Source organism: Falco punctatus, assembly GCF_963210335.1.
Source record: "Falco punctatus genome assembly, chromosome: 2".
In the NCBI taxonomy this organism is placed as follows: Eukaryota; Metazoa; Chordata; class Aves; order Falconiformes; family Falconidae; genus Falco; species Falco punctatus.
This window is the reverse complement of record NC_137581.1, coordinates 121539577-121566240: the sequence shown is the minus strand read 5'-3', so window position 1 is coordinate 121566240 and position 26664 is coordinate 121539577. Positions and strand designations below refer to the sequence as shown.

General features: G+C 38.5%; 3 protein-coding genes across 10 annotated transcripts in view; 2 read left to right on the top strand and 1 right to left on the bottom strand.

Moving 5' to 3' along the window:
- FILIP1L (filamin A interacting protein 1 like) overlaps window positions 1-3868 on the top strand; it is a 35559-nt gene extending 31691 nt beyond the window's left edge. The window contains exons 3-4 of the mRNA XM_080376017.1: window positions 688-872; window positions 2235-3868. Of these exons, the coding sequence (XP_080232143.1) occupies window positions 688-872; window positions 2235-2325 (276 nt within the window). The 3' untranslated portion in view covers window positions 2326-3868. The remainder of the gene's footprint in view (window positions 1-687; window positions 873-2234) is intronic.
- CMSS1 (cms1 ribosomal small subunit homolog) overlaps window positions 1-6333 on the bottom strand; it is a gene marked incomplete at its 5' end in the record, with an annotated part of 239809 nt that extends 233476 nt beyond the window's left edge. Inside the window, one exon of one of the 3 annotated variants that reach the window (XM_080376004.1) lies at window positions 6209-6333. In XM_080376004.1, the coding sequence (XP_080232130.1) occupies window positions 6209-6269 (61 nt within the window). The remainder of the gene's footprint in view (window positions 1-6208) is intronic. The other 2 variants (XM_080376003.1, XM_080376002.1) reach the window with 2 other exon arrangements.
- Window positions 6334-7259: 926 nt separating this feature from the next.
- TBC1D23 (TBC1 domain family member 23) overlaps window positions 7260-26664 on the top strand; it is a 35918-nt gene continuing 16513 nt past the window's right edge. For 5 of the 6 annotated variants that reach the window (XR_013926109.1, XR_013926110.1, XR_013926111.1 and 2 more), the window contains exons 1-9: window positions 7555-7686; window positions 15558-15669; window positions 15909-16014; window positions 18688-18892; window positions 21926-22049; window positions 23669-23793; window positions 23903-23946; window positions 24880-24983; window positions 25735-25857. Coding sequence is in view for 2 of the 6 variants with exons in the window: in XM_080375982.1 (XP_080232108.1) it covers window positions 7649-7686; window positions 15558-15669; window positions 15909-16014; window positions 18688-18892; window positions 21926-22049; window positions 23669-23793; window positions 23903-23946; window positions 24880-24983; window positions 25735-25857 (981 nt within the window). In the remaining 4 variants the exon portion in view is untranslated. Of the gene's footprint in view, window positions 7687-15557; window positions 15670-15908; window positions 16015-18687; window positions 18893-21925; window positions 22050-23668; window positions 23794-23902; window positions 23947-24879; window positions 24984-25734; window positions 25858-26664 lie in introns of all 6 variants that reach the window. The other variant, XM_080375983.1, reaches the window with a different exon arrangement.

Here is a 26664-nt window from a genome sequence, read left to right as displayed (position 1 = left end):
AGCTCAATTAACTTTTACTCTGTTGCTCAACTACAAAAGGGATATAACAAGGCTTGTGATGTAAAAAGCCTTTCTGATGGGTAGTGTATGTTTAACCCTTGTTTCAGATACAGTACATTTCAAACAGTCTCCTTGCCTTTACAGTCTTCACTCATTTTCAGTGATCACTTTAACTTTATTTTTTTCTAGTTACTTCTTTGAAATTAAATACGACTATGATGGATTCCAGAAGGAGACTTCCCTCTTACAAATACATTAATTTTGTATACACTGTGGTCACTTTCAAAGAATGATCTCTCACAGTAAAGTATGATCTAAGTACTGCCTGCTACTCAGGACTAAATTGACTTTCTTCTGCATGCGGAAGTTCTCTGATTATTCACCCAGAGCAGTCACACAGTTCATTTGCACTGCATCACTCGGCTGCTGCCCTAATCAGAGGGCTGACAGGAAACCTCTCTTCATACTCTGGATTTTGATCCGTTCAGATTTTTCAATATTCACGAATCAAATAGGTAAGATAAATACAAATCTACACTCTCATTACCAAGGAGAGAAAGGAAGTTCAGACCAACAGTTCTAATAGCAATGTGTTTAGTTTTACAAAGTGGAAAAGACACTGACGAGCTAAACATACAGTGCATCTTTCCTCTCTAATGCATAACTTATTTTTTCGTTTATTTCAAGATTACTGATGCGTTCCATCGTTCAATTCCAACTCGGATTCCCAAACTAAAGCCTACAAGCACAACCAAAGTACCTGTCAAAATTCCTGGTGGGCATCTCAACAAACCACTCCAAGACAGCAGTTCTGGAAAGCTATGCATTGTAAGAACTGTGTCCAAAACCTGCCTTCAAAGCGGAGGGAGAAAGTAAGTAATTTTCTGTGATCTATGCCATTAAAATGGAATTGAGCAATCTGAATCTAAACAGCAATTGTTTCCATTGGGGAGAAGTCTGAAACCATCCACATGGTCAGCACCCTCAATGGTCACCAATCACAGGACAGCAAGAGACAGTCAGATTCTTAGAAGCCAAAGGTAACTGCATGTCTGCAGGGATAAAGCAGTGTTCCCATTTCTCTGGTGAAATTTCAGAATTTGGCCCTCACAGTAGAGAAGTACATGAGACACAAATAAGCTCTTACTATAAATTCAGTTTTGACATGTTACACAAATAACTATACTAATGTTGTCTTAGTAGATTTATAAAAACATATGGTCAGTCAAATGAAGAGAGCTTGAAAAAGGTGCTGTTTTGTTTTCAAAGTTGAGCTAGTCAAGAGGTGCTTCAGGATATCTTATGTTCAACAGTAAAAACAGAATGAAGAGAAGTATGGAGAAATACATATGAAGATTAGACGTTTGTATGAAGTAGTAAGTAAAAACAGAATGAAGAGAGGTATGGAGAAATTTTATAATGCATAGAACTTAGACATGCAGAGCTCCTTGTGCCAAGCATCACTTTAAAAACATGATCTGAAGATAAACAACTCGCATCTCAATGAGTTAAGTAGTGTGATTATCCTCTATCGCATTTGTGGAGATGTTATCTTAGGAAAATAGATGCAAGAAGTGAGATGGATATTGTTTGTATTAGCTGAATGAACTTTCACCATTTTAGTTGTACTACAATGTTTAGATTTCCGTTCACTTAATCAGTATTCTGGAACTGATCAAAATTTGCATGAAGCTTAACAGTAAGTTTTAACTTACACAGAAGTGCAATTTTGTTCTTGCATTCCTCCACAATTTTGCCCTTCAACTGCTCGACATTCAAGTAAAATAGATAACTGTGTTCATAACTTTTTTTTAACCAAACTAACTCTTTACACAAGTACTTCTAGTTCACCCATGAAAGAATTTTTTGCTTTTCTTGACACATACCTTCTTTAAAAGATTTACAAGTTACTCAAAGTTTCCTTTCAACCAAGGCATACCAAAAAAAAAACCCCAACAAACAAAAAATATCAAAACATTAGAAGAGACTCCAGGTTTGTTGCTTTCAGTTTTCTGTGAAATAGCAATCATTGCTCTAAAAAAACCCAAAAAATTTCTCACTGTTCCACTTTAGAAAGTTTAAACTAACAAGATACCATTATTGCAAGAAATGCGCACACCACACACCCCCTAGGAATCCTGTAATACCAACTAATAAGAGTTACTGTTGTAGAATATAAACATTAATTTATTTCCCTGATATTAACGTTTCCCTCATTCTTCTTCCCCTAACAGAGTGCATTCCAACAGTCTAAACGGCTCAACTGATAATGTGTGGAAAAACTCCTTTCACATAGGTCTTTCTTTAAGAACTGCCAAATCCTAATTCCTAAATAAAGCAAAAGCTGGTGGTGATCACAGTGCCATAGCCAGAATTGCAATCCTTTTGTTGAAGCAAGGAGTTTGATACATTCAGTTACCCGATTTTTTCCCCTTTTATTTCACAGCTAAAAGTTTAACTTAACCACTGAGACAGTACAACACATTAGCACTGCTGCGTGACTATTTTTACAAATCCACAACAGAAACCTATGTCTCCCACAACAGCTCCACAAGAAATTCTCCAGGAGTATTTAAAAAAAGAAGTTTAAAAAGATCAGTCTACTGAAAAATTATTTCAGCTTGTATCTTACAAGGCACACTTGTGTCAAAACGCAGAAATTAAAGAATGACTCTTCCATATCAAAAATAAAAGCCTTCAAATTTTATTCACTAAATCTGCAGGTAACTGTAAAGTTCTGAGGCTCCATGTCATGTATGCTCAGATCCAAATAAAGTTCACGTTCACAGAAGCATATCAATACATGTTCTTCAACTTGCACAATGAATGTATGTAAATGCGAAGAAACAAATTTCAAAAAGCAGTTGTCAACATGGCATGCTTATCAGATAAATCTTCAGTACAAGAACAAGTTTCATCAGAAGGGACAGCAACTCATGGATGAGCCAAAAAAAAAAAAAAGGAAGATACAAACCTCTTCATACACACAGGTCCACCAACAGATCTCGGCTCCAATCAAGCAACAAATTTCCCACTGAATGTGCTACAACAGTCCAGTTCTTGGCAACTGCAAACCACGTATTACAAATTGACGCTATTTGGCACTCTTGCCAGTCTACAGCAAGACAAGAAAACCTCTAGCAAAAGAAATTAATTCCCACAATAGCATCCTTTGCTTTGGAGCTCACAAAGGACCCCACAAGTACTGCCAAACCATTGTCCATGGTACCATATCATGCTTCTCACCTGTTTGTACTGCTGACATAGAAAAGTTTCCCGTCTTTTACTCCTGTCTTGGGATGACACAATTAATTTCTACCTATGAGGTACATGGCCCACATAGGCTCTTACTTAAGGATCTAAGCAAACTGACAAATGGGGATACTCTTATGGGATTAAGGGAGACAAATTAAGCACAGAGAAAGACAAGGAGTGGTAACATAGAAGGAGGAAACTGGAAGAAATTCTGAAAAATAAAAGTTCATCCCTCTCCCTCAAACTGTTTGGGAGATGTGGCATGCTGGCTACAAGCAAGATACGGACATTTACAGTGTTGTGAGCAGTGCTCTTTCTGTTCAGGGAGAGAAGAGGAAAAAGTTGGTGCCTAAACAAACTACTTAGTATTCCTTACCCTCTCCCTTAGGGTTCTAAAGGCAATACAAAAACCAAATCAAGACTGGACAAAGGGAGGGAAGGAAGCTCTGCAGTTAAATGACTTGGGACACGTGTAACACTGACAAACAGACAATGATCCCTAACCACACTCTCCACAAGACTCTCAAAGTTAAAGGTGTGCTGAAGAAGTTATTGGGCAAGTTTCTTTAGTTTGTGTCACGTGACAAGGTAAATAGATGGATAATCCTTTCAAGGTTTTTTTTTCTTGGTTTTTGTTGGTTTGGGGTTTTTTTACATCTATAAACCATCTGCAGCAGGGTAAACATTCATGTCTCAAAGGAAGAGTAACTACCTTTAATCTTTAATATGGATTATAAAATAATGATTTCCAATTATGTGGCCAAAGGCAAATTAAGAATTACTTATATACCCATATACTAGGATACATATTTTGTGATTTCATACCCTTTAAGTGAGTCCAAACACCCTTCACACACTTCATCTTACAAGCAGCCCCTTCTAACTACAAGTTGTTAAGATCTAGGACACTTCTGAAGGCTGAGTTATTACGAGAGTATTCCATTGGTCAAACTTATTCTAGGACTAGACTTAAAGGACTTAGCAAAAGATCAATATTTAAAGATTACGTTTTTAATTCTGGTTTGCACTACAGGCGCGGTAGAGATGCTTTTCTAAAATAGGTCGGCAAATGAAGTTGAATAATAAGCCTTTTTTTTAACAAAACGATGTTTCACAGAAGAACTTGATCAAGTCTGTCAAAAGTGCTCACTAATAAGCAATTATTTTCTTGTATTGCTGCTTACATTGTACATCGTAAACCCTGATTTCATATTTCATGCCATCCAATTTTAAAGCATTTTACCATATCCATAAGATGCAATACAAATTAACCTTTGATTTTACGTCTGTTGTAAGAGAAAAATAGCTACACAAAATAAAAGTAACAGATGTTCTTTACTGATGGCTTATGTCAACTTAATACAACAGGCTCCACATAAAGAACCTGCTGACAAGTTTACAATGCTGGGATACTGACAGCAGGTACCTGGTTTGCACAACACTCAACTGTACATAACACATTCAAATAATGTTCTTGAAGTGAAGTGCATATCATGTTATTAGCACAGAGCTGGATTAGACACCTCCAGAGGTTACTTCCCCCTTGAATGACTGTAGTAGTTCAACAATGCAATTGCAAAAATCACAATGAGTTTTACATAACTGGAAGAGTTGTGATTCACAGTCTCATCTCTAAGTCAAATGGTTTATCCATAATGCCAAAAGTTTATCATCCAAGTCCTGCTTTGTATCCAGTTTCTAAAGGAAAGCTGTCAACATCATAAAAATCAGCTTACCACCCACCCAGATGAAACCTCTGCTTGGCAAAATATGCAGGTAGGCTCTTAACACATCTAGAACTCCTGAATGAAAAATTCCTAATGAAGAGCATTTACCATGGAAACTGGAATGGCTCATGGACCCTATATGCAACTAAATATAAAAACAGAATGCTCAGGAGCCTTATTAGGGCTTGTGATCCCTCTTTATTACATACTTACCATTTTTATATTGCTCCCCCTCAAACTATTCTCCAAGAACCTTTTCACACGAAATAAGCAACCATTGTCAAGACACTGGAAGATCTGGAGTCTTCCAAGAGGTGCAGATAACTCCCAATAACTCCCAAATCTTACGAATACAATATTTAAAAAAATAAATTTGAAAAAACCAAAATCAATAAAATAAGACACTACAAAGTGTTAAAGTCATTTTAATTACCTACATCTACCCAAATTTCTACACTAAATCTCAGCATTACAGATGCAACCACAGGCTGTAAAGAGCTTTAAGACACATTGACAAAGGCCAAGTATAGGAGCCAGATATTACAGTCAGGAAAAGAGACAAATCAGCCATAGTACCACACACCAAAGAGCAATGGCTGTAGAAAAGCAGTTTAACTCCTGCCCTTCTACAAAACACACGTCAAGGGTGATGTGCAACACCCCAGTGAGCACATGGGTGATGCTTCTCAAGTACCACACGTAATGGCAATTGAACACACATTATGCAATATCCTTCCATCACAGAAACTCAAGTTTGGAAGCAAACACAGCGTAGAAACTAAATGAATGCAGGGGGCATCTGAGCTTGAACTCAAGGCGGTTTTCTCACACAGACACACCGCTTTTTAGAACTCGTTTAAAATGTATTTTTGCTCAGTGGGCCCCTGTTGTTACTTAAGTACCGGTATTTTCGTCTGCGTTTCATCCTCTATCTATCCCGAGTCTGAAGGGTTAGAGATTAGATCTCACCTGTCTGAGGAGATTTTGTCTACAAACAAAACCGCCACCGGTAGCAAGCAGCGAAAAGCTGGCACAGGAAGAAAAAGCAAGTGAGAAAGGAAAAACAGAAGATGTAAATTAAAAGCGGAGAAGAGAAAGGTGGAAGGATGGAAGAAGGGGGCAAGTGGGAGGAAAAAAACCCACAACACGAAAAGGAAGAAGGGCCGGGGAGGAGGGGACCAGCCCTCGGGATGGCTCTTTCGGGGCGAGCTGCAGGAGACCAGTACCTGGACTGCTGCCTGCCGCAGACACAGCCTCCCACCACGGCTCCTCCAGCATGTCCCCCATGCCGCCGCCGCCGCCACGCGCGAGCCGTTCCTGCCCCGCCCCGCCCCCCCGACGCGCCTGCGCACTGGCGCCGCCCGGCGGCGAGGCGGGGCCGCGGGGGGCCGCGCTGTTACCGCTGTCCGGCGGGAAACCGTGCCTCGGGAGCGCATGACTGATTTTTTCCCCCATAAGCAATAAAAGTAGGCGTTTAAAATGCATGGTGTTTTGATGTCGGCTTGTTTTTCAGTGAAAAAATACAGATTAAGCGGGAAAAAGAGAAAGGAATTAAAAATATTGCCCTCTCCTTCACAGTATTTTTTTTTAATTGCCTGGATCCGAATCTGCACTGTAAAATACTTTTCTTGATTAAGGCCCTTCGTTCCGTCTTTTCTAAGCAGCAAATACACACGCGGAAGCACTGCGCCGTACCTTGGCAGGGCCGCCCCTGCCGCGGCGGGACGGGGCCGCGCAGGCTCGGCGAGGCGCGTCTCCCCCGCCCCGAGGCTGGGCTCTGCCGCCGAGCACGTCCCGAGGCAAGCTGCGGGGCAGGCAGACAAGCGTAAGAACACGGCTCCATCACGAGGTGGCGCTATGATTCCATGCATGAAATTACTTGACTCTTTCTAACTTTCACAAGCGGCTGTGCTATTTATTTATTCGTTTATTTTTCCTTGGAGGGTGTAGATGAGTAAGGAACGCGGGTGATCGAGAGCTTAGCGTTGTTTTGCCCGTTTTGCCCAAGGCTGCTAACCAACACGACGCGGTGACACCCAGCCCTCGGACACAGGACGCTCCGTAAAACCCCATTTCCTCCGGCTCGCGGAGCACAGCCTAGCACAACACTGACTACCGGGCGAGTCCTTTAACGACCGAACCCATACACAGCGAAGCGGTTCACTTTATGAAAACCGAAAATATTCAATGTTTCACGGAATAGCTTTCCCGCCGGAGAAACCGATTCCTGAGCGCTGCCGAGGCAGGCAGCTGCCGGGGCGGGAGCCGACGGCAGGGCCTCCCCGCTCCAGCAGGCCTGCTGCCCGCGCCCCTCAGCGCCCCCCGCCGTCCCTCGGGGCGCTGGGGCCTCCCTGCTGCCTGAGGCTGTGTCTGTCAGCACGGCCCGGCGCGGGGAGCCCCTGACGGCTATCTCTCCCGAGCCGCCAGCGACGGCCCGCCCGGCGCCTCGCCCAGGTGAGCGCCCTCAGCGCTTCGCCCCGGGCCACGCCTACTCTCCTCACGCAGGCACCGCCCAGCCCCCTGTCAGCCGTCCGTGCTTTACGGCCGGCGCCCTCACTTCGCGGCAGCATGGGGGAGGTGGCGACGGGAGCCGGCGCGTGGGAAGGAGGGGAGAAACCACCACCCGACTGCGCTTTACGGCCGAGCGAGGTGGCACGTCAACAGCTATGGCGGAAGGGGAAGAGGCGCTGCCGCCGAGCAGCTGGTGAGTTACGGCGCTGTCGGTGCTCTTCCTCCCGCTGCCTACCGTCCCCTCCGCAGCGGGGCTGGGGGAGGGCACGGGTGGGCAGGCAGGCGAGAAGGCCCCTCCCCCCGCCGCGCCGCGGTCGGGGCGTGGGCCGTCCATGGTCCTGCCGCGCTGAGCGCTCGGCGGGGAGAGGGCGGCAGGGAGGGTCCCCGGGGCGGCGGCGGCCGTAGCCCCCCGCCGGGCAGGCCCCGACACGGGGGCGGCTTGGGGCGAGCCCGGGGCAACGGGCTCTGGCGTTCGGCGGCTCCCCGGCCCCGGGAGGGAAAGGGCCGCCGCCAGAGCCGGGGCGGCCCGCGGCCGCGCTGGGCCCGGGGCGGGGCGGGGCGGGGCGGCTGCCCCGCGCCGTGCCCACGTCCCCCTGCCTGCAGCGCGGTGGCTTTGTTGCGTTCAGCTTCCCCTTCTCCTGCACACCTGTCCGAGCGCAGGTGGCAGCGGTGGGTCCTGCCTTGTTTTCGGGTTGGTTTTGCTCGCCACCGTCCTTGAGTGCATCTGTTACTTAGAATGGATTTTACATTGAACCTGTAGGACAAGAATAGAGACTATTTCTGGAGCGTGTACAGGATCGTTTTGGTGGTGACAGTGACGTTAGTATCTGTTGCATGCGTATTCACTTAAGAGTGCTGAGGCTTAAATAAACGTTGTGTTTAAACACTGAAGCTATTCTTACTGCACCCCACATCTCTATTCCTGTGCATCTGCACTTTGTTTTCCTCTTTGCGCCTCTGCATTGCATGTAATTTCTTTCCTTCCTGTTGTTCTGTGCCACTGCATTGCTCTTTGTCCTTCCCATGTACACACTTTTCAAACAATTACACAGACCCGCTTTTTATGATCACTTCCAATCTGATGTTTTTGCGTCTAGGCTTTTTTTTATGTGGTGGATCCAAAGTTTCTTCTTAACTGTGCTCAGCCTTCTTTGTGTTTAGTTATCTCACTGTAGGGAAACGGGACTTGACAGATGTGCAGGTGTAGCCGGTATCTGTTCTTTGTCTAGGTTGGTTCTATGAATACAGCCCTTGGATAAAACAACTAAGTATCGTTTACTAACTAATGAAAGTGAATCAATGTCGGGTTTAGTTGGTTTTTTTTTTTTCTTTTAGTTACAGTTTCAAAACTTATGAAGCACTTTCTACAGGTACAGTAAGTGTTATTTCTAAATACAGGCTTGACTGTTGGGATGTATAATTGCAAAGGTAAGGACGGATTCATTGACAGTGCGGTCTTGATGCTTTGAAGTATAGCCCTGGGCATTGAATAAGAACGCTGTTGAAATATCTCAAGAAAATACTCCAAACCCCTTTCATGACTAATGCTGAAAGAGTATTACAATCTCCCAGATCACAATAAACTGCTGAAATTTCTGTGAAGAATGAGGCACAAATGTGGTTTCTAGACATTTAAAGGCTCAGCCTAGAGTGTGCTGTTCTGACTGGCAGCTTCGGAATGTAGCTATAGTAAATTTGATAGCTGGTACTGCTAGGAAAGGCAAACTTGAAGGTATTTGTAAAAAGAGACTTTGTACATCTTTATGGAAACAGTCCAAGAGGCTTATGCTTAAACACTACATTAATATGCCAGAGTAGGGCTGTACCCTGCAAATAACAAAGTTGTATTTTTTACTGCTTGTTTAGAAACTTCATGTGGCTTTTTGGCTTTGTTGTTGTGGGGTTTTTTTAAAGCCAGTTTCAATGAAATATTTTCTTTTTCATGCATTGATTTTAAATGCTGTCCTATATACTTACCTGAATACTGTTGAACAGTTCTTGTTTTTCTAAGTATAACATATTTTTTGAATGAGCTGTTTGCTGCAAATTACTACATTATCATAGTTTTGACATATATAGGATTGAGCAATAAAATTTCCCATTTATAAAAAAACAGCCAAAATATAAAATGGTGTGTATATACACCTGAACTCTGCCAGCAACAAAACCAGCAGCACTGATTTCTTGTCCTCTGTTCAGTTCCTTAGGGAGATTCAAAGGCAAATGTAATTCTATGGTCAGAGACTGTGACAGCACCTTGAATATGTAGAATCTAGACATGCTTAGTAACATAATGTGCCCTTCTTATGTTTCCTCTGGGAACTTGACACACAGTGCTGGTGTAAGTCATTTAGGGTGGGGTGGATGGCACAAACAAATGGTGAGTTAAACCCCTCATTATCCATACTGACTGCTTGTTTTGTTTAACAAAATAACAGGAATTTGGCATTGTATGATACAACTTAAATTTAAAAAAACCTACTAAAACCAAACCACAACTGAAAAAAATGCCTTGTTACTGAGTTATTGAAGGTTGTTATTGAGTGGAGTTATTGAAGGATGAGATTGCCAGCTTTTTCTTCAGTACATACAGGAAGCTTATCAACAGTTTTGATACAAAAATGATTTTTTATTAAATACTTACTTTTAGCATTTTGGCATATTCTCAAAAATTAGTTTGAGAAATTGCTGGCAGTATTTGATGCTGGAAGACATATCTGCGTCCAAAGCTAAGAATGCTGTGAAACACAAGGAAGGCAGGCTGCTTTCAAGCTGTGCTGTAAAAGCTTAATTCCTTAATTTTTTTCTGCTTATTTGATTTGATTTTAGCCATAATTTTAGTCAATGCAACACTTCTAGTCAATAGGGTGTATAGACACAAACAAGATGAACTGTTATTAGTTAAAGTGTTTGCAGTTAGAAGTCATAGAGTATTTTCTCCTCATTTGTCAAGTAAATGAATGATTTGAACTTAATTTTTCCTGTTCAGGTTCTCAAACAGATAAAGATATAAACAGTTACAAATTAATTCCTAAAACTTTTTTGTAGATGTTTGTTTAATACTCAAGCTTCAGGGAACTTGATCAAGTAGCGCTTTTTTAAGCTCTGTACTTCGAAAGTTAAGACCTGAACTAACTAAATATAACTGTAACCACAGATGGAGTTGTTTCTGTGCATTTAACTTTGCATTGTAGTCATTCATCTTATGGTCCCAAAATACATTCCCAACTGCTTCAGACAACAGGGTGAGAAAATAATACATTTATTTTTTTTTCCATGCTCAAAATCTGACTTATTAGTATTTGGAGCCATGATATTTCTTCGGAAGGCACACAAACAAAATAATGCTTTGCAGTCAAGTGTAAAATTAACACACTTGAGGGAAAAATAGAGGTAAAAATAACAGGAAATTAATGTTTTTCTCTGAAATTCCATTGGGGTAAAAAAAGTATTCAGTGGTGTTCTGAAACCAATGGTTATTTTGAAGTACATGTAAGGGATTGATGTTTGTTTGTTTGTTTTTCAATAGAGAACAATCACTCGTTACTCGTGATTTAATATAGCTCTTGTTTAGGCTTTTTTCCTTTAGTCAGGAGAATCCTACATTAAAAGTAGGAATTGGAGTAACTAGATTATATAAAAGCATACTTCGGGAGGAGAAAAAAGAAGCTTTTATATAGATAATTTTCTGTGGTGGTAAGCTGTGTTCTTTGTGGGAATGTAGAATGACGATTATAAAAATAAATTGATACTAGCTGTTGACTTCAGAAATTCTCATGAGCCCTATTCACTTGCCCACTTTTAAGTAAAGCTTTCTTGTGATTACTGCGTGTTATAAACGTGTACGCTACTGTGAGCTTTTTCAAATACTTTGCTTAAACTGGAGTTTAGGCCAACATTAGTAATAAAAATTTAAAAAATATATTAGCCTATAATAGTCCAGTCTGGCACTAATGTGGATACGTACAGTCAGCCTTCATAATTGTTATATCTGTGCCTGTCTTTCTCTTTGCATGCTACAATTATCAGAAATCTATGGAAATTTGCAGACTGTTTGTCCTAGGAGACAAAAGCTTTGTGGAAACTAAGACTGGTGATGCTCTTGGCTAAGGGGTCAGCTGGCAGCAGCCTGGCTCCTGATGGGGAGGACAGGAGTGAAGTGTGAAGATGTTTAAGAAATAAGATGACTTACGCTGGAACTGGTGGTGGCCCACTGGAGCGTATTGTGAGCACCTATGAGTGTGTTGCTTGAGGAGTGTGGAAGAAAATAACCAAAGAAGCTTTACAAACGTTACACCATCAAGCAGTTTGAGCTGTGTAATCTAAGTGGGAGGATTTGTTCGCCTTTAACAGGCAGGTGTGCAGTGGTAGTTTCAGTGTATATGGATAAAGAGTGATCATCTTGTTTTGGACTGATAAGTGTGTTTTGGTTAATGGATTTGGTACATGTAGAAGATACCTGTTGGGCTGTGAAAATAATAAATCGGTATTAGAGGTGTGCCCATCAGAAATCAAAGCTGTAAACTTCTGAAGCATTTTTTCCAAAAAATGCACTTGGACTTGGAGGAAGCAGCTCAGATGGATTTGTCTGTCTTAATAAAAAATGAGCAGGTGTAAGGGACTTTAGCAGGTACATTCCAGGCATGGTAGTCTACTTGATTGATTATAGTTTCCTTAATATTGTATGTCTTTTCCCATGTATTTGTAGTTTATTGAAACAATTCCTACCATCTTTTCTCTGCTGTTCACATACCTGCGATTTTTTTTAATCCCTTCATTAGTATTTGTAAGTGATTATTACCAAGTACCTCAGAGTCATATTTGAACAAAATAAATAACATTTAAAAAAAAAAAGTGGCTGAAACAGAATTCCCAGCAGTTGAAAATTTGTATTGCATGCAGCTTGCTTTCACATCTTAAGTGTTAGCTTAAAAAAAAGTCATGTGGATTATCCATGAAGGTAGTTAACTATTAATTATAGTATGTCACCAGACTGGCATGAATTTCAGAGATGCTTCTGTAAGTATGGAAATTTACTTCAGACACACTAATAGCAACATCGTACACTATGACATTTAAAACCGTATGTCTGGTGGGAATTAACCTTTCAGGCCATGGCTTGCATATAGGCTGGAATTCTACACATCTAGCCAAAATTTTGAGTAGCATCTAGGAATAGGCAGTGGAGCCATGGCAGAGCAGAAAATAAGGGTGTTTATGTCTGGAGCAATTTGCACATTCTTTCCACAGTAAGTATAATAATTATTCATATGAGCAGAAGACTGCCTAACTGATTTTCGCTCATGAAAAACAAGGATCCAGATTGCTAGTACTTTACTGGAATATTTGCAGCACAACCCCAACTGAAATAAGGTAAAACACAGCCAGCAGACGTGTGTTGAAGCATCAAAATCACTCTCATACTTTGTACTTTGCAAGTTTGCCTGAATAGAGTATTTATTAGAAAATAATTTTCTTCATCTTTGAAAAGTCCTTACTAATAGCCTGTGAGCAGTCTTGGGAGTTGATGGAGGAAAAGAGCAGCTAATTGAATTGTAATAAATAACAGTTTTTTCCCTGCTGTTATTTCATTTAACTGAATGTTAGTAATGCATCACATGTCTTCATGAGGGAGATGGGCATATCAGTTTCTTGTTTTTTAAGGTGAAGTAGTAAAGCTAGTATTTGCCTGTCATCTTTACACCAAACAAGATGTGGATGACAGTGTTGAAATTGATCGTGATGTTAACCCATGCACAGCTTTTTAAGCTGTATTAGACACTAGTAACTGGTGTAGTTAGTACTCATGGGTCTGTGAAACTTTCTTTGCCAGCTGTGTCTTGTAATTTGTGTAGATGTGGTTTTAAGTGTTGATTAACAGATTACTTTTTTTTTTTTTTCTCCAAATAACTTTCTTTGGAGGACTTAGAAACAAAATTTAAGTATTGGAATGTAAGACCTTTCCACCTGAAATACAACATGTATGCAGCTGCTAACATTCATTTCCATGTGCCAATTTAATACAACTAATCATGTTTTGTGTGCTATAATTCAAGGCCCCGTGGTTGCTTTCTAGTCTGCTTGTCGTATGTGGTGTGTGTGGAAACCTGCAGTATATCTAAGAGCATCCAGCTCTTCAGCTGATCTTTAGGGTTGGCTTCCGTTGAAGTTAGATCATACCAGAGTTCATGCAGTTCTGCTGAGTGCTGGGTCTCTTTATGCAAATGTTCTGGAAATAGCTGATTTTTATCAGGGTAAACTAATTTGGTGGTTTAATTTTTCCAGTGTTGATTGTTGTGTACGCAGAGCAACAGGATAGGGGATGGAAGTGCAAGTGGACTTGGGTGTTTCCCTCCCTGTTTCTGTCTCGGGAAAGGCATAGTCACTCCTGCATCCTGTAGTTCTTTAAGTGGGCTTTGGGATTTTTATTCTTTTTTTAATACTAAAAAGCTGAGAAAATATGGCAACTCGGTCTCTTTGTAAACTGTGCTTGCTTTCATCCAAATTGGCGAAATTACTTGAAGAGAACCAGCTGTTAGTTGTGCCCTGCTGTATATTTGAAATGATTTAAAGTGCTGCGAAAGTGTATTGGCAAAGAAACTGACTGATGCAATGCAAGGATGATACTTCTACTTGTAAATACTTTGAGAAGTCTTCAGTAAGGCTGGCTTGTTGCTTATTATGTGTATGCATATGTTCTTACAGGATTGAGATTTTAATCTGTTTATTAAAAAGCATGATATTTAGAAACTCAGAAATGTGTGTCTTAAGCTTTCAGAAGACCAAACTTGAGAACCTTTATATCAGGGAGTTAGTTGTGGGTATATGGAAATCATAGCAGTAGACAAGAACTCAACAGCTGCCATTCTTTTTCCATGGGCATTTTGGAATTGACTACGTAGTATGTAACGCAGAGCAATTATACCGATAACACTTTAACATCTGTTACTCCGTGTGTATAAGTAGATGTGTTATTCACAAGGAATGCATCTTCATACTTAAATATCTGTCCCGTATGAACAGTCATGTTCTGTGTTTTGCTCTGGCTATAAACCTTTCCTGGATGTGTGTTTAACTCCTCGGGTACATGGAACAAAGCCGTTCTTAAGGCATATGTCAGAACTAGTAGAGAACAGTTAAGAGGATACAGTAAGGGAGAAGTTTTGCCTACGGGACCTGTGTACCGCTGCCATTGCTGTTTTTCCAGTGAACCTGGTGTTCTGCCCCTGGTCTGCTATATGATACTGAAATTCCTGAAATCATCAGATGTATTTCTCTCACTATTGACAGCATGGAACTGTAGAAAGTCTGCAGAAGCAATCAGAGAGATTGTAAAGTAATAGTTTCTGAATGCATACCTTCTTACCTATAATGCTTATGAACTTTTGTTGTCTTATTATGGCAACTTAAATGTCGTTACTGTTTGACTGTCTTGCAAATTTGTGTATTTTGCTATTCTACACTATTGTTACTGGTTTTGTATGTTTTAATTTAGCCTTGTGCACATGTCCGCACTTACAGTACTAGAACTTTAAAGTTAAGTAAATCTGAGTTTGACTAAAAGGTCCTTTCCCATTTCAGGGAAAGATGGGGTTAAAAGCTGACTGTTCTAAACCTTTGAAAGAAGTTTTCTGTTTTCTAGGTCATCTAATTTTATTTCAAAGAACTCTGCCATCTAATTTAGGTGTAATGTTTTCTTTTAATGCGTTGTGTTTTATGTGAAAACTTGCTGTGTACCTCCAGTCATAAACTACAACTAAATTTGCATTTTTGTGATACGTTTTGCAACATTGCCACTTCCTGAAAACAAAACAAAAATGCCCTGAACTTATTTGTTCTTGTATGTAAATTGAATGGAATTAGAAGGTTGGACAAGCAGCCTTTACAATAAAGGAATAAGTAACATTTTGCAAATATTTATTTTTAGTAATTGGCAAATTGTCTATATTATACATTTACATATGTGTGGGTTTTGCCTGATAGTAGCCTCCAGTCTACTTCTATTTAATAGATAAACATTGGAAAATATTTTACAATTCATTTTTAATAAACACATTATTGTAGGGAAAAAGATCTTGCGGATGCTCTAGAAGAAGGAGGCTGTGATCTTGAAACTGTGAGAAACATCATTCAAGGAAGGCAATTGTCTGCTGATCTGAGGGCCAAAGTCTGGAAGGTAAGTATAAGCATAAATCAAGAAGCAGGAAATACTTGGAGCTGTGTTTGCTTTGAGGTAAATGATTTAATTACCAGGCATCTCTACAAAAGAGATGTAGTACTAGAATTTTAATGCGCATGTGTGTTCATTTAGTTTTAGAATATTCTTCTTTATTGAGTTAAATTACTGAGTTCAGTAATTGGGTAACTACAAAAGGACACCAAAATGTTTAGAGGGTTTTCTGTTTTTGTTTTCAGATTGCACTTAATGTTGTAGGAAAGGGGGACAGCCTAGCATCCTGGGATGGCTCTTTAGACCTACCCGAACAGGGTATAATTCATAAGGATTGCCAAGAGCTAATTGGTAAGTTCAGTTGCATGTAGATCACCTATGTGAAAACTACTGTATTCTCTGTTGTCTTAGGGCTTTGTTATTTGAATTAAATAATTTAAATTATTATTACATTTTGGAGGAAGCTCTGAGGAGGAAGATGAGAGAGCAGAGAAAATCACTAAGAAATCATAAGAAAACAGTATTTTATCTGCACTCTAACTCTGGGATGGGTGACATCACGGAATTTTAAAGTTTTAGCTTGTAAATGATAGTTTGCATGGTCATAAAGTTTCAGGAGTTGGAAAAAAATTACATTTTTTTTCAAGTTCCATCTTTTAAACAAGACGCTCTTTCTGTAGTGTCCTTCAGGTTTTTGTCTGACTGGTTCTTAATCTGGAAAGCTGATATAGTACCAAAATGCATATCAAACTTTAAGGGAAGAAATATGTTAAACATTTTAGACGTTAAAGGACTATGTTTAAGAAATGTATTTTTTGAATAGAGTTTTCAGCAAAAGTGAAAGGTTGTGTTTGTGAAAGCAAGAAGCTGCCAGGACATTGGAAATAATATTCCAGTATGTCTGTAAGGAGCTGCCACAGGATCTGGTTGGCAGCTCATCACAAAAATGGCTAAATCACTAACGCCATGCAACAGCATTAGTATCAGTGATCAGATGATGGAGTCAATGCTGACTGATAAATTAGGGTAATTCTTAATGGCATTGATAAGAGAATCTTCTGTTAGGCTACCTGTCATGCTTTAATTTATTCTTGCACAATTGAAAGTTAAGGCAGAGAGTGGAGTTACAGCATGGGTATATAACCTACCACTTTTAAAATGCAGTTCTGCGTTTTCTAGCTCTAGAATCTAGTAGGGCTTATTTTCCTTCTATTTCTGTACTGTAGGGGGAAGCTGGGAGGAAATTTCCCTTGTGTTATTTAATAACAGTGTCTTTTCAGGAAGATGGCAAAACATCCCTTCATAACATACGAAATGAAGCATTTCAATATCTGTTAGTTTTCCTGTCGTCTTTATTGGCAAATATTTTGTAACAGAAAACAATATTAAACTGATTAAAGCAATACATGTAATATTAGTTCAGAATGAAGGCTATATAGAGATGTCAGGTTTGGGTTGGATTAAATCTCTTCATTTCAATGCTTTAGCAAAGCAAGTAGTCTCCAAATTTGAAGTAAATCTTCAGATGGCATTTGGATTTTATGTACTCTTATTTTCCCAAGAGATGGAGGAAAGGCAATGGCAAATATTGACTGGCTTTGGGGAAGTATTAGAGACTTACGTAATAAAAAATTTATTAACAGTAATGAGACTCATGATCTTATAATTGAAGGGGGAAAATGTTCACTAGAAATTTAATGCCACTGCTTTAATGTAGTGTGTAGTCATCTCTTCCCTCTGTCCTGGACATAACATGGTTATTACTTCTCTTACTGTAAGTCACTTCAGCTATAGTAAAATCGACAGAATTTAGGTATGGATTAAAATGAATTTGTGTGGAATAGAACCAATTGGATCTGATTGGATTAAACAAAATGTATTTTGAAAATACATAATTCATGGTGTACTTAATATTAAACTGAAAATTTTATGAACTTACACAAAAGGCTGGTTTCACTACAATCTATAATAAATACTGGTATATTTAACTGTAAGTTGTTATTTCGTCACATGGAGGAAGGCTTAATTTGGGGTGTGGTACTGACATAGTATGTCTTAGATTGGTCGTCTCAGGTGAGGTGGATGCCAGTACTTCTTTGTGCAGGAAGATGCTTTGGAACTAATGAAAACTTAAACTTCCTGTATGTATCCAACTCAGTAAGGACAGTATTTAAGAGGTGTTTAGCTTACCACCTTAATTACAGAACTGGTTTTGTACAGGGTTTTTTGGTGCATCATCCGGATGCAGCAGTATAAATAGGGGACATATAATCTTTTTATTGCCTTACATTTGTAAGAATCTGAAACAATATACTACATCTATATAAAAGATTATATGTTCTTGGTTAATGTATCTTCTGATTAGCAACAACACCAAATAAAATTTAAAAGCCAGGTGTAGTTGTATAGTTAGTGTAGTGTCTCTCTTTATAGTTACCCTAACAACCTCAAATTTAAACTACTGTTAGGAAAATTACTTCAAAGTAGAGATTTTTATTTATATAAAAATGGTTTATATGTTAATAATAAAACTTAAGTCTGTAAGCCAAGCTGATATCAAACTACTGATTTTCATGAATTTGCATGTCAGTGGGTTTTTGAGGAATGGGAGGTATGCGTTGTAGGTTGTTCTGTGTTGAAATTCAGATGAATTTTTTGATGTGTTCAGCATAAGTTATGTGCTGAACACATCAAATAGGAATAGAAGAGGGGCATTCTGTGCATTAAAAGAATCTGCTTTGTTTCATAGAGACCCTGGAAAACTTAGATTTCTTTCATCCTGTTGTTGCAATATTTATATGATATTTAAATGCCTTATCCTACTGAGGTTATAAAATCACCTGTATTTTGTTGCCTTTTTGTAAGCATTTAGTCCAAGCTGCTAGTTTTCTGTTTGTCTGGTTTTGTTGCTTTTTTTTTTTCCCCCCCAAGCAGTCCCTATAGGTGCAATTGTGCTATGAAATGATCTCAGTCAGTTTCTTTGAAAGGCTGTTAATACAGTTTATATTGCTGTGCCTGTTTCAGACCAGTTGTCAGTGCCAGAAGAGGAGAAGTCAGTATTACTTTTGGATATCGAGTCTGTTATTACTTTTTATTGTAAATCACGCAATGTTAAGTACAGTTCTTGCCTTGGCTGGATACATCTACTCAAACCTCTGGTGCACCTTCGTTTGCCACGCAGTGATTTGTACAACTGCTTTTATGCTATCATGAATAAATTCATTCCAAGGTAAAACCCTCTTTCTTTTGCCTGTGTGATATTTTTATCGGCATTAAAAGTATTCTCTGAAATGATGTGCATGTTGGTTTCAAGTAGAGTAGCAATGTTTGTTGTCAGAAACTTGTCAGATTCCTTTGTATGATAATAAATTGAATCATCTTTCACTGTGTGTTGGTTTGAAGTCCAGGAGATGGTTGAGTTGGTTTAAGATCTAATAAAGAGTTAGCATGTCACTAGTTAGACATAGACTTGATATGCCTTTTAAAGAACAACTGGAATTTCATGCTATGTGAAAAATTGTTTAGGAACTATCTAATTCACATATGTTATATGAAAGCATTTTTTCTTCCCTTTCCTAGCATTTTTGGTACCTAATTAATGCTTCCAAAGTACTTTGAAGTGACAGTGATAAAAGCATTTTAAGTCTCAAAATCTCTTTAAAAGAAGTGATTGATATTTTCACTGTTTATTCTACTGAGCTGGGACTGAAATAATTTTTTTAAGTTGTTAGGGTTTGGGAGAGGGTGAGGGGTGGTGAGCTTTTCATGCTGTTTTATAGGTGCTCTTACTAAAACAATTTTTTATTTATATTGGAGTAGCACCATGACAGTCCAGTGAGGCTACAGGGTCTTCTGATTAAGACCTTGTGAAATAACGTATGGATAGTCTGTAATTAAAGATCTTAGTCAGATTCCCTGGTGAGGAGATTGCGGTCCAGCTGCTGAATGTGTGTCCATAATATGAAAAGTGCACATTTGGTGTCGTGGCAGGAAATACTTATCCATCCTGTCACTTGACTCAGCTTGTGTCTGTTTCTGATTTAAAATACTGTTGGGCTCTGTGAACTGCTTGGGGATAGTGGCATTATGGTCATGTAACTCACGTACTTTCAGCCACAGAAGCCTTTCAGAGTGTCTAGTATTTGAGTTTCTCTGTAAGAACCTAGGTGGTGGTTCAGTGAGATGTAGACGGTTTTCTCTTCCCCACCCCCCTCCCCTGCAAAGGCACAGAAAGACAATTTGTAGTAGACTTGCAAATCGTTGCTTAGATCAGTTTGGTCTTGATTTGATATTTGAGTGCTGGACCATCATTACTATTTAATAAAAGTTTCATTTTTAATTTTTTGCTATTTTTGTTTTTTAAGTCATATGCTTTTTAGTCACATTTTCTCACATTTTGTAACTATCATTAAATATTTATTGGGAATTTATTCTAACAGAATATTGTCAACAGGTGAGCAAATTGTACAGCATGATCTGTTGGACCACATTTCTTCAATTTTTAATTTTTTTTTTTTTAAAGAGCATCTCTAGCAAGCCAAAGGAAGAACGAGGCCGAAACCCCCAACATAATAAGCTATTTTAGATGAGGGAGGTTTTGCTGTTTTTCTCTTGGAAAAACAGTTACTCTTAAGGCTTTTGGTATAAAGTGCCCTGTGCATACCTGTCTTTCATTTCCTCCTGCCCTTCCTCTAGAATGGTAAGTTTTGTGAACTAATAAACAGCTGATATGGAAGTCCTTGGTTGTCAGTATTCTTTGTTTGGGCCATAAGCAGAAGAAATCAGATATGCAGTTGAGTAGATGATTTTTGTAAGAGCTTGTAAGGTAGTAAACTAATTAAAACGTGGCAAGTGGGTAATGGAAGTGTGTCTCATCGCAGGGCCTACTTGAGGATGATGCTTACATTACATCAGTGTTACCTCTAATGGAGGGTGGAAAATAGCTTCCTTTTTTGTGTTTTACAAAAACAACAGCAAACAAAACCCAAACACCCTACCCAGGAAAAAAAACATACTGACAACAACAACAAACCACCCTCTCCTAAACTAAAATGTAGGTTGGTTTCCAGGGCAATTTACTTTTGTTTAGCTACATTTTTAATTATTTTTGCTTTTGTTTTTTTTTTTTTTTTTTTACTAGTTCTTCCAGTGGCTGCATCCGCTGCTTCCATGGGGCTTCTGGCTAGGAAGTAACAGATAGGCACAGGAATTCACAATTCCTGATAACTGGGGGGGGGGTTGTTGGTTTGGGGGGGGATTGTTCTTGCTTGGTTGGGTGGGGTTTTGTTTTTGTTTTTTATTTAAACTGGGTATTTGTTAAGGATTGATTATTAGTATAGGTACCAGAAGTAAAAAATTGAGCAAAACAGTCAAGAAAAATATCTAAACGAGGTTGTTCCATTGCCAGTAGAAATGTGGAAAGATTCTTTTTGAAGTTATTTTTGGGTATATACCCATTCTTAATGTTAAAAGGTGGTAAAGAATGACTTGACTGACTGGAGTAATTGACCATATTAACCATTGAAACAGAGTAACTTGCAAATCTAGATTCTTATGCTAAATTAATTAATACTTTTCACACTTTTTGTCCTGGTAACTTAATGGGAAGTCAGAGTTCTTGCGATAATTTCAGAAAAGAATCCCCATGTATAATTTGCTCTGAATGTTTACATTTCACCCACATAGACTTACCCTTTTTTAAGAAAGTTAGGCTGATATTTGTGTTTGGAGATCTGTGTGTCAAGTTTCACATAAGTTTACTTAAGTTTTTAAGCACTTGAGATTTGTTCCTGATGTCTTTAAACAACTATTTCTTTATTTTAAATATTCCTTTATTTCCTGCTTGATGAATTGACATTTTGTAGTTATTCATGTATGAATTAAGCATCTTTTAAATTCACTTTGGCTGAAGGAATGATTTATATGTTATTAATTCGGTTTTTAGTTAACAATACTAATGCCATGCTAGTCCTGTTTAGATATTTAAATCTCTTTTAAATACTTCTGTACTATATACTCAAAGTATTGGCAGTATTTTGTTCTTTCTCCTGCCTTATTAATATAGTGGGGCGTTCAGTGTTTGTGGGCTTTTTGTTGTTTTGTGGGGCTTTTTTAAATCTTGAGGTAAGTTGACTTCGTGGTCAGTCCCTGTGAATTAAAGAAACTATAGGAAATTGCATAATCACAACTAATAAAGAATTACTGTAAGTCTGATAGCTGGATAGTACTGGGGGGATTTATGATTTTCACTGCCACTTTTTAGGGATTGTTTTATGAAGGGAAGACCATTTCATCTGTTCAGACTGCTTCTTCAGTACCATGAGCCTGAACTCTGCTCCTTTCTTGATACTAAGAAGATGACTCCAGACTCGTATGCGCTCAACTGGGTAATAAAGTGAAAGTAGGGAAACATCATGAAAAATAAATTTCTGTTAAAATTTAAGTATATGTTGCCAGTTTATGGAAGAGTAGTACAAGAGATTAGAACTGCATGTATTGAAATAAATTGCATGTTTTAATGTAGTGTGGGCTTTTTCTCTTTAGTTGAACAGAAGGTATGAGATCTTGTTAACATCACATTTTTATTGTACTGGATATTAATTGAGCCACTTATATTAGGAACTATTGAAATAAGTAAGAATTACAGCAACTGATGTTCTCAAAAAATAAGAAGCTGTGATGTTAGTTTTTGTAGCGGGCAGCTATATGGTTATAGATACGGATAAGCATCAGCCTAACAAGTCTTTTAAAGTCAAATTCCTAATAGTTTTAAAAACCTCCATGCTAATATATTGGACTGTCTCATGTGGTGTTGTGCCATTCAGATACAGGTGCATATATTTTACAGTTCCTCAAGAACTGGTCACTTCCTCCTGACCTTAACTTCAAAACTGCTTCAGGTTGGGGGTAGTTATAAAGGCACTTACTTCTATCACTGTTTTTTTTATAGAGTTTGTGCAGCAAGACTACAAAATAAACCAGCAAAATTCTCATGTTTCAATGCTACTTAGTATATGCAATGCAATACAGTGGTTGCAGAGGCAGTCTGTAAATTAATAAAGAAGACTTTGACCCATGAACTCTTCTAGGCTCTTTCATTCAGAGACATGTCATTGCCTTGTTATTCAGGGACATTTTGTCTTCAGTTGTGTTTGGTTCAGAGTTGGACAGCTCTTCTTACCTCTTGTTACAGAAGTATACTAGGAAGTGTTGAAATATTCCATGATAGTGTTTATAAAAAGATAAGTGAGCTTTCAAAAGCCGTAGCTCTGTTCATAAAGAATTTGTTTGCATCAGCGAGTCAGTAGGACCCCAGTGAATCCAGCTGGTGTGCATTTCAGTTAGATGTGACTGCAAATATTACCTGGCATGTATGAAAACAAGTTCTTAGCTTTTCTTTTATCCACTTTGAACTTTGCACATCAGAGAGGATATATTTTTAAATGAGAACATGGGAACAGGCACAGTTTGTTAAATGGTAATGAAAATTTTCTGTGCTTGCAAATGTTTAATTACTTAGCCATAAAGCACCATAATGTAACATTAAGTCAAATTAATGTGCAACCATGTTCAATTAGCTCTGTTCAGCTGTGGAAAACAGACATTGTTGTTTACAGGATCCTTTCAAAGTCCTGTTTGCTAAGCTTGTTGAGTAAATACATTCTCTTATTATTGTCTTGTTGGTATAATCGGTATTTAGGAGTGGCTATGAGCTAAACAGTATTCCAGCCCAATTGTGTTCTCTCTGGTTGAATTTGCAAGGCTGACAATGTACAGCTGAGTTTGCTTTCACAGTAGGTGTATTTATTCACAAATAATCCGTACCATTACTGCTCTGTTTCCATAAAAATTGTTTTTGAGGGTAGAACCATCCTTCAATACATGGTGCAAATGTATGTTTTAACATAATTTTGTTGATTTTGTTTTGGATATCTCTGCTAAACATGTTACCCCGATGAGATTGTTCCTGGTTATTCCTTTCTCACACCATTTTCCAAATTTATAGCTTGGAAGCCTCTTCTCATATTACTGTTCAGCTGAAGTCACTCAGGCAATATGGGATGGATATCTACAACAAGCAGATCCATTCTTCATTTATTTCTTAATGTTAATCATCCTCGTCAATGCAAAGTAAGTATAGTTAATTCTTGGAGATGTTCCTTGCTGACAGTTTTAATTCACTGTTGTTTTGTTTTGGGTTTAGTAACTTTATCTATGCCTGTAACTTTACTGTTTTCAGAGACGTTATCTTAGCACAAGAATCGGATAAAGAAGAAATGATAAGTAAGTACTTCTCTTACATAGCTGCTAGTGAAATATTTGCCATATAGTGTAATCCCTATTGATTATTATTTTTCATTACTAAATAACTGAATTCTTTATTTCCCTGTGATTTTTTTCATTAATAAATTCCCTCATTTACTAACTACTTTCTCACTGCTCTTCTGTTGCATCACGTTTCCTCTGTCCTTAACATTCTTTTCTTGTGTTTCCTTTTAGCATGCCCACACTTGGGTTTATATTTCAGTTTGGAGTCAAATCACCATGTTTCTAAACCCAGAGCAGCAGCTTTCAAATCATTCCTCAAATCTTCTGCATTTGTTGCATTTTTCCAGATTATTATCTTTGTATGCACTTGATTTGACCCCAGTTCATTGTTCTTGTCTTACCCTCTTCTGTTTTTAAAGAAATTACACTAAATTTCTTGTGAGCCTATTTCACCTGCCTCTATTTTTTTACATGGCGTAATACAATATAATTAATAATCTTCTAGTAGTTAAAAATGAGGGTGGGTCCTTGGAATTTTGTCTTTGCTATATACTGCAGAACTGTACCCTTGTACCATCCTGGACATAACAGAACTACTGATTAAATACTCTGTTTTAGAGGATTCTCTTGGTCAGCCCTCTTTAGAAAAGGCAGCTGACTTAGCTTTCAGTTGTAGTACTAAAAGTATGCAGAGGTAAAAGCATGGTAAAAAAGAATCAGCATGGGAAGTTTGAACTCTAGCAGATAGCATAGGTTTCCTGTGGATGAGGAACATTTCCTGTATCTTCTTTTTCCACCTGGTGAGTGAATCAACATTCATGTTTGTTTAATAAACTCAGTTGTGTTGTGCCTTATTAAAAATAAGATATTTTATTGTGTGAAAAGATGTATGGTCCTTCTTTTCTGTGTCTGAAATAATGGTGCACTCATGTTTTCTATATATTTCAGAATTCTTAGAAGCTTCGCCAGCCAATCTTGATTTAGAGGATATAGAAGATCTCTTCTCTTTGGCACAATATTACTGTAGTAAGACTCCAGCTTCCTTCAGGAAGGTAATAAAGTAATCTTGATATTCTCTCACTTTTGGTACTGTTTAAGCTCCTTGTGACAGTAACTGAATATTTCATTGTGATGTGTTTTAAAACATTTTTTTCATGTTGTTACTCTGGTGGTATTTACTGTTAGGATCTTTGAAAGATAAGAAGATTAACTGAAACACGTTAGAGAGAAGCTTCCCTTCAATATTGTTATTTCATGACTGATGACCTTGTTTTGCAAACCAGGTTCTTGTAAAAACAGATGAAGCAAAAATGCTATACTGACACAATTGCTTTGTAGTAGACTGCACAGCAGTCCTAGCTGTACTTGTGACAGCAAACAGGAAAAAGTCACTTTCTAGAGATAAAGCTGTCATCACCTCCACTGTTCTTGCAGTTCTTCCTTACTCAAGATAACTGACTTCAGTGAATCCATGAAATAAGTGTGATTGATGGTTATTGCCTTTGGCTTGTGTGTACTTTGTGTGTAGATGGGTATGTGAGAGGCATGTGAGATTTTTTGGGAAGAAAAAAAAGCCAAAACAAAATGTTGGCATGCTCAGAGTGGTAAACAAGCATGTTTCTAATGGAAGTTCAGGCCTTGCCATGATTTGCAGAAAGAATTTCCATTGATCAAAATTTTGACTATGTGGACAAGATGTGCGTGTATCAGGCTTAATGTTGTGACATGGATATAGTTTTACTTAAAGCCTTCACATCTAAAGACAATGGCTTCAGTTAACTTTTCTTTCCCTTGCCTTATTAGGACAACCACAGTCTTTTTGGCAGTAGCTTGCTGGGACTCAAAGATGATGATACAGACTTGAGCCAGGCTCTCTGTCTAGCAGTTTCTGTGTCTGAGATTCTTCAAGCAAATCAGCAACAAGGAGTTGGTATCTGAATTACTCTCCCCACCCTCAATTTTACAGAAAAGAATTGCTTTGCTTTGTGTATCACATATATTTAAGTGCTAACAATGCAGATGAATATTTTCTATCTCAGGAAAAAGTATTCTTGTTTTGAAGTTGTCTCCCTTATAAATCATCTGCTGATGCAATGCATTTGTGCATAACAACTAGATCTACAGCCCAGGGGAGCTTAATACAGCTGATTTGAATCTGAGGAGTGGGAGCTTAAAGGAATAGTTCACTAATTTGAATTCCTTTCCAAATGTAGCTATTGTAAAGGAAAATTTAAAACTTGCTACTTGGCACCTTTAAGAAGAATTCCATTATGAAATATCTCCTTATGTCAATGAAAGGTTTAAACAACCAAAAAAAATTGGTTAAAGCTATTTCGGTGGTTAATTGCAGACATACTTATGTGCCTGGACTTCACTTAGAGCATTTAAGACAAATATATGGATAACAGTGTAGATAGTCAATAAGAAAAACTGTAATCTATTGGCTTTTCGTAGCAGTTTCCAGGCCCCAGGTTCATTATGCATACTTTTTTTCCCTACTGCAGGTAAAGTTAAGCATCTGTTTAGGTCCTGTTATCCATATGTGCTGTGCTGAGTAGTAATTGACTGTTGGGTTGGGACTTCAGAGTTGTCCTTTCTGATGTCTTGTTGATGCGTGCCCTCATACCCACCATATGTGCTCTCAGTAGAGGTGAAACAATTACATTGTGTGTATTGCACTTGGGTGATCCTTTCTGATGCGCAAGCTGATATGTTAATGGGAAGTCACTATTA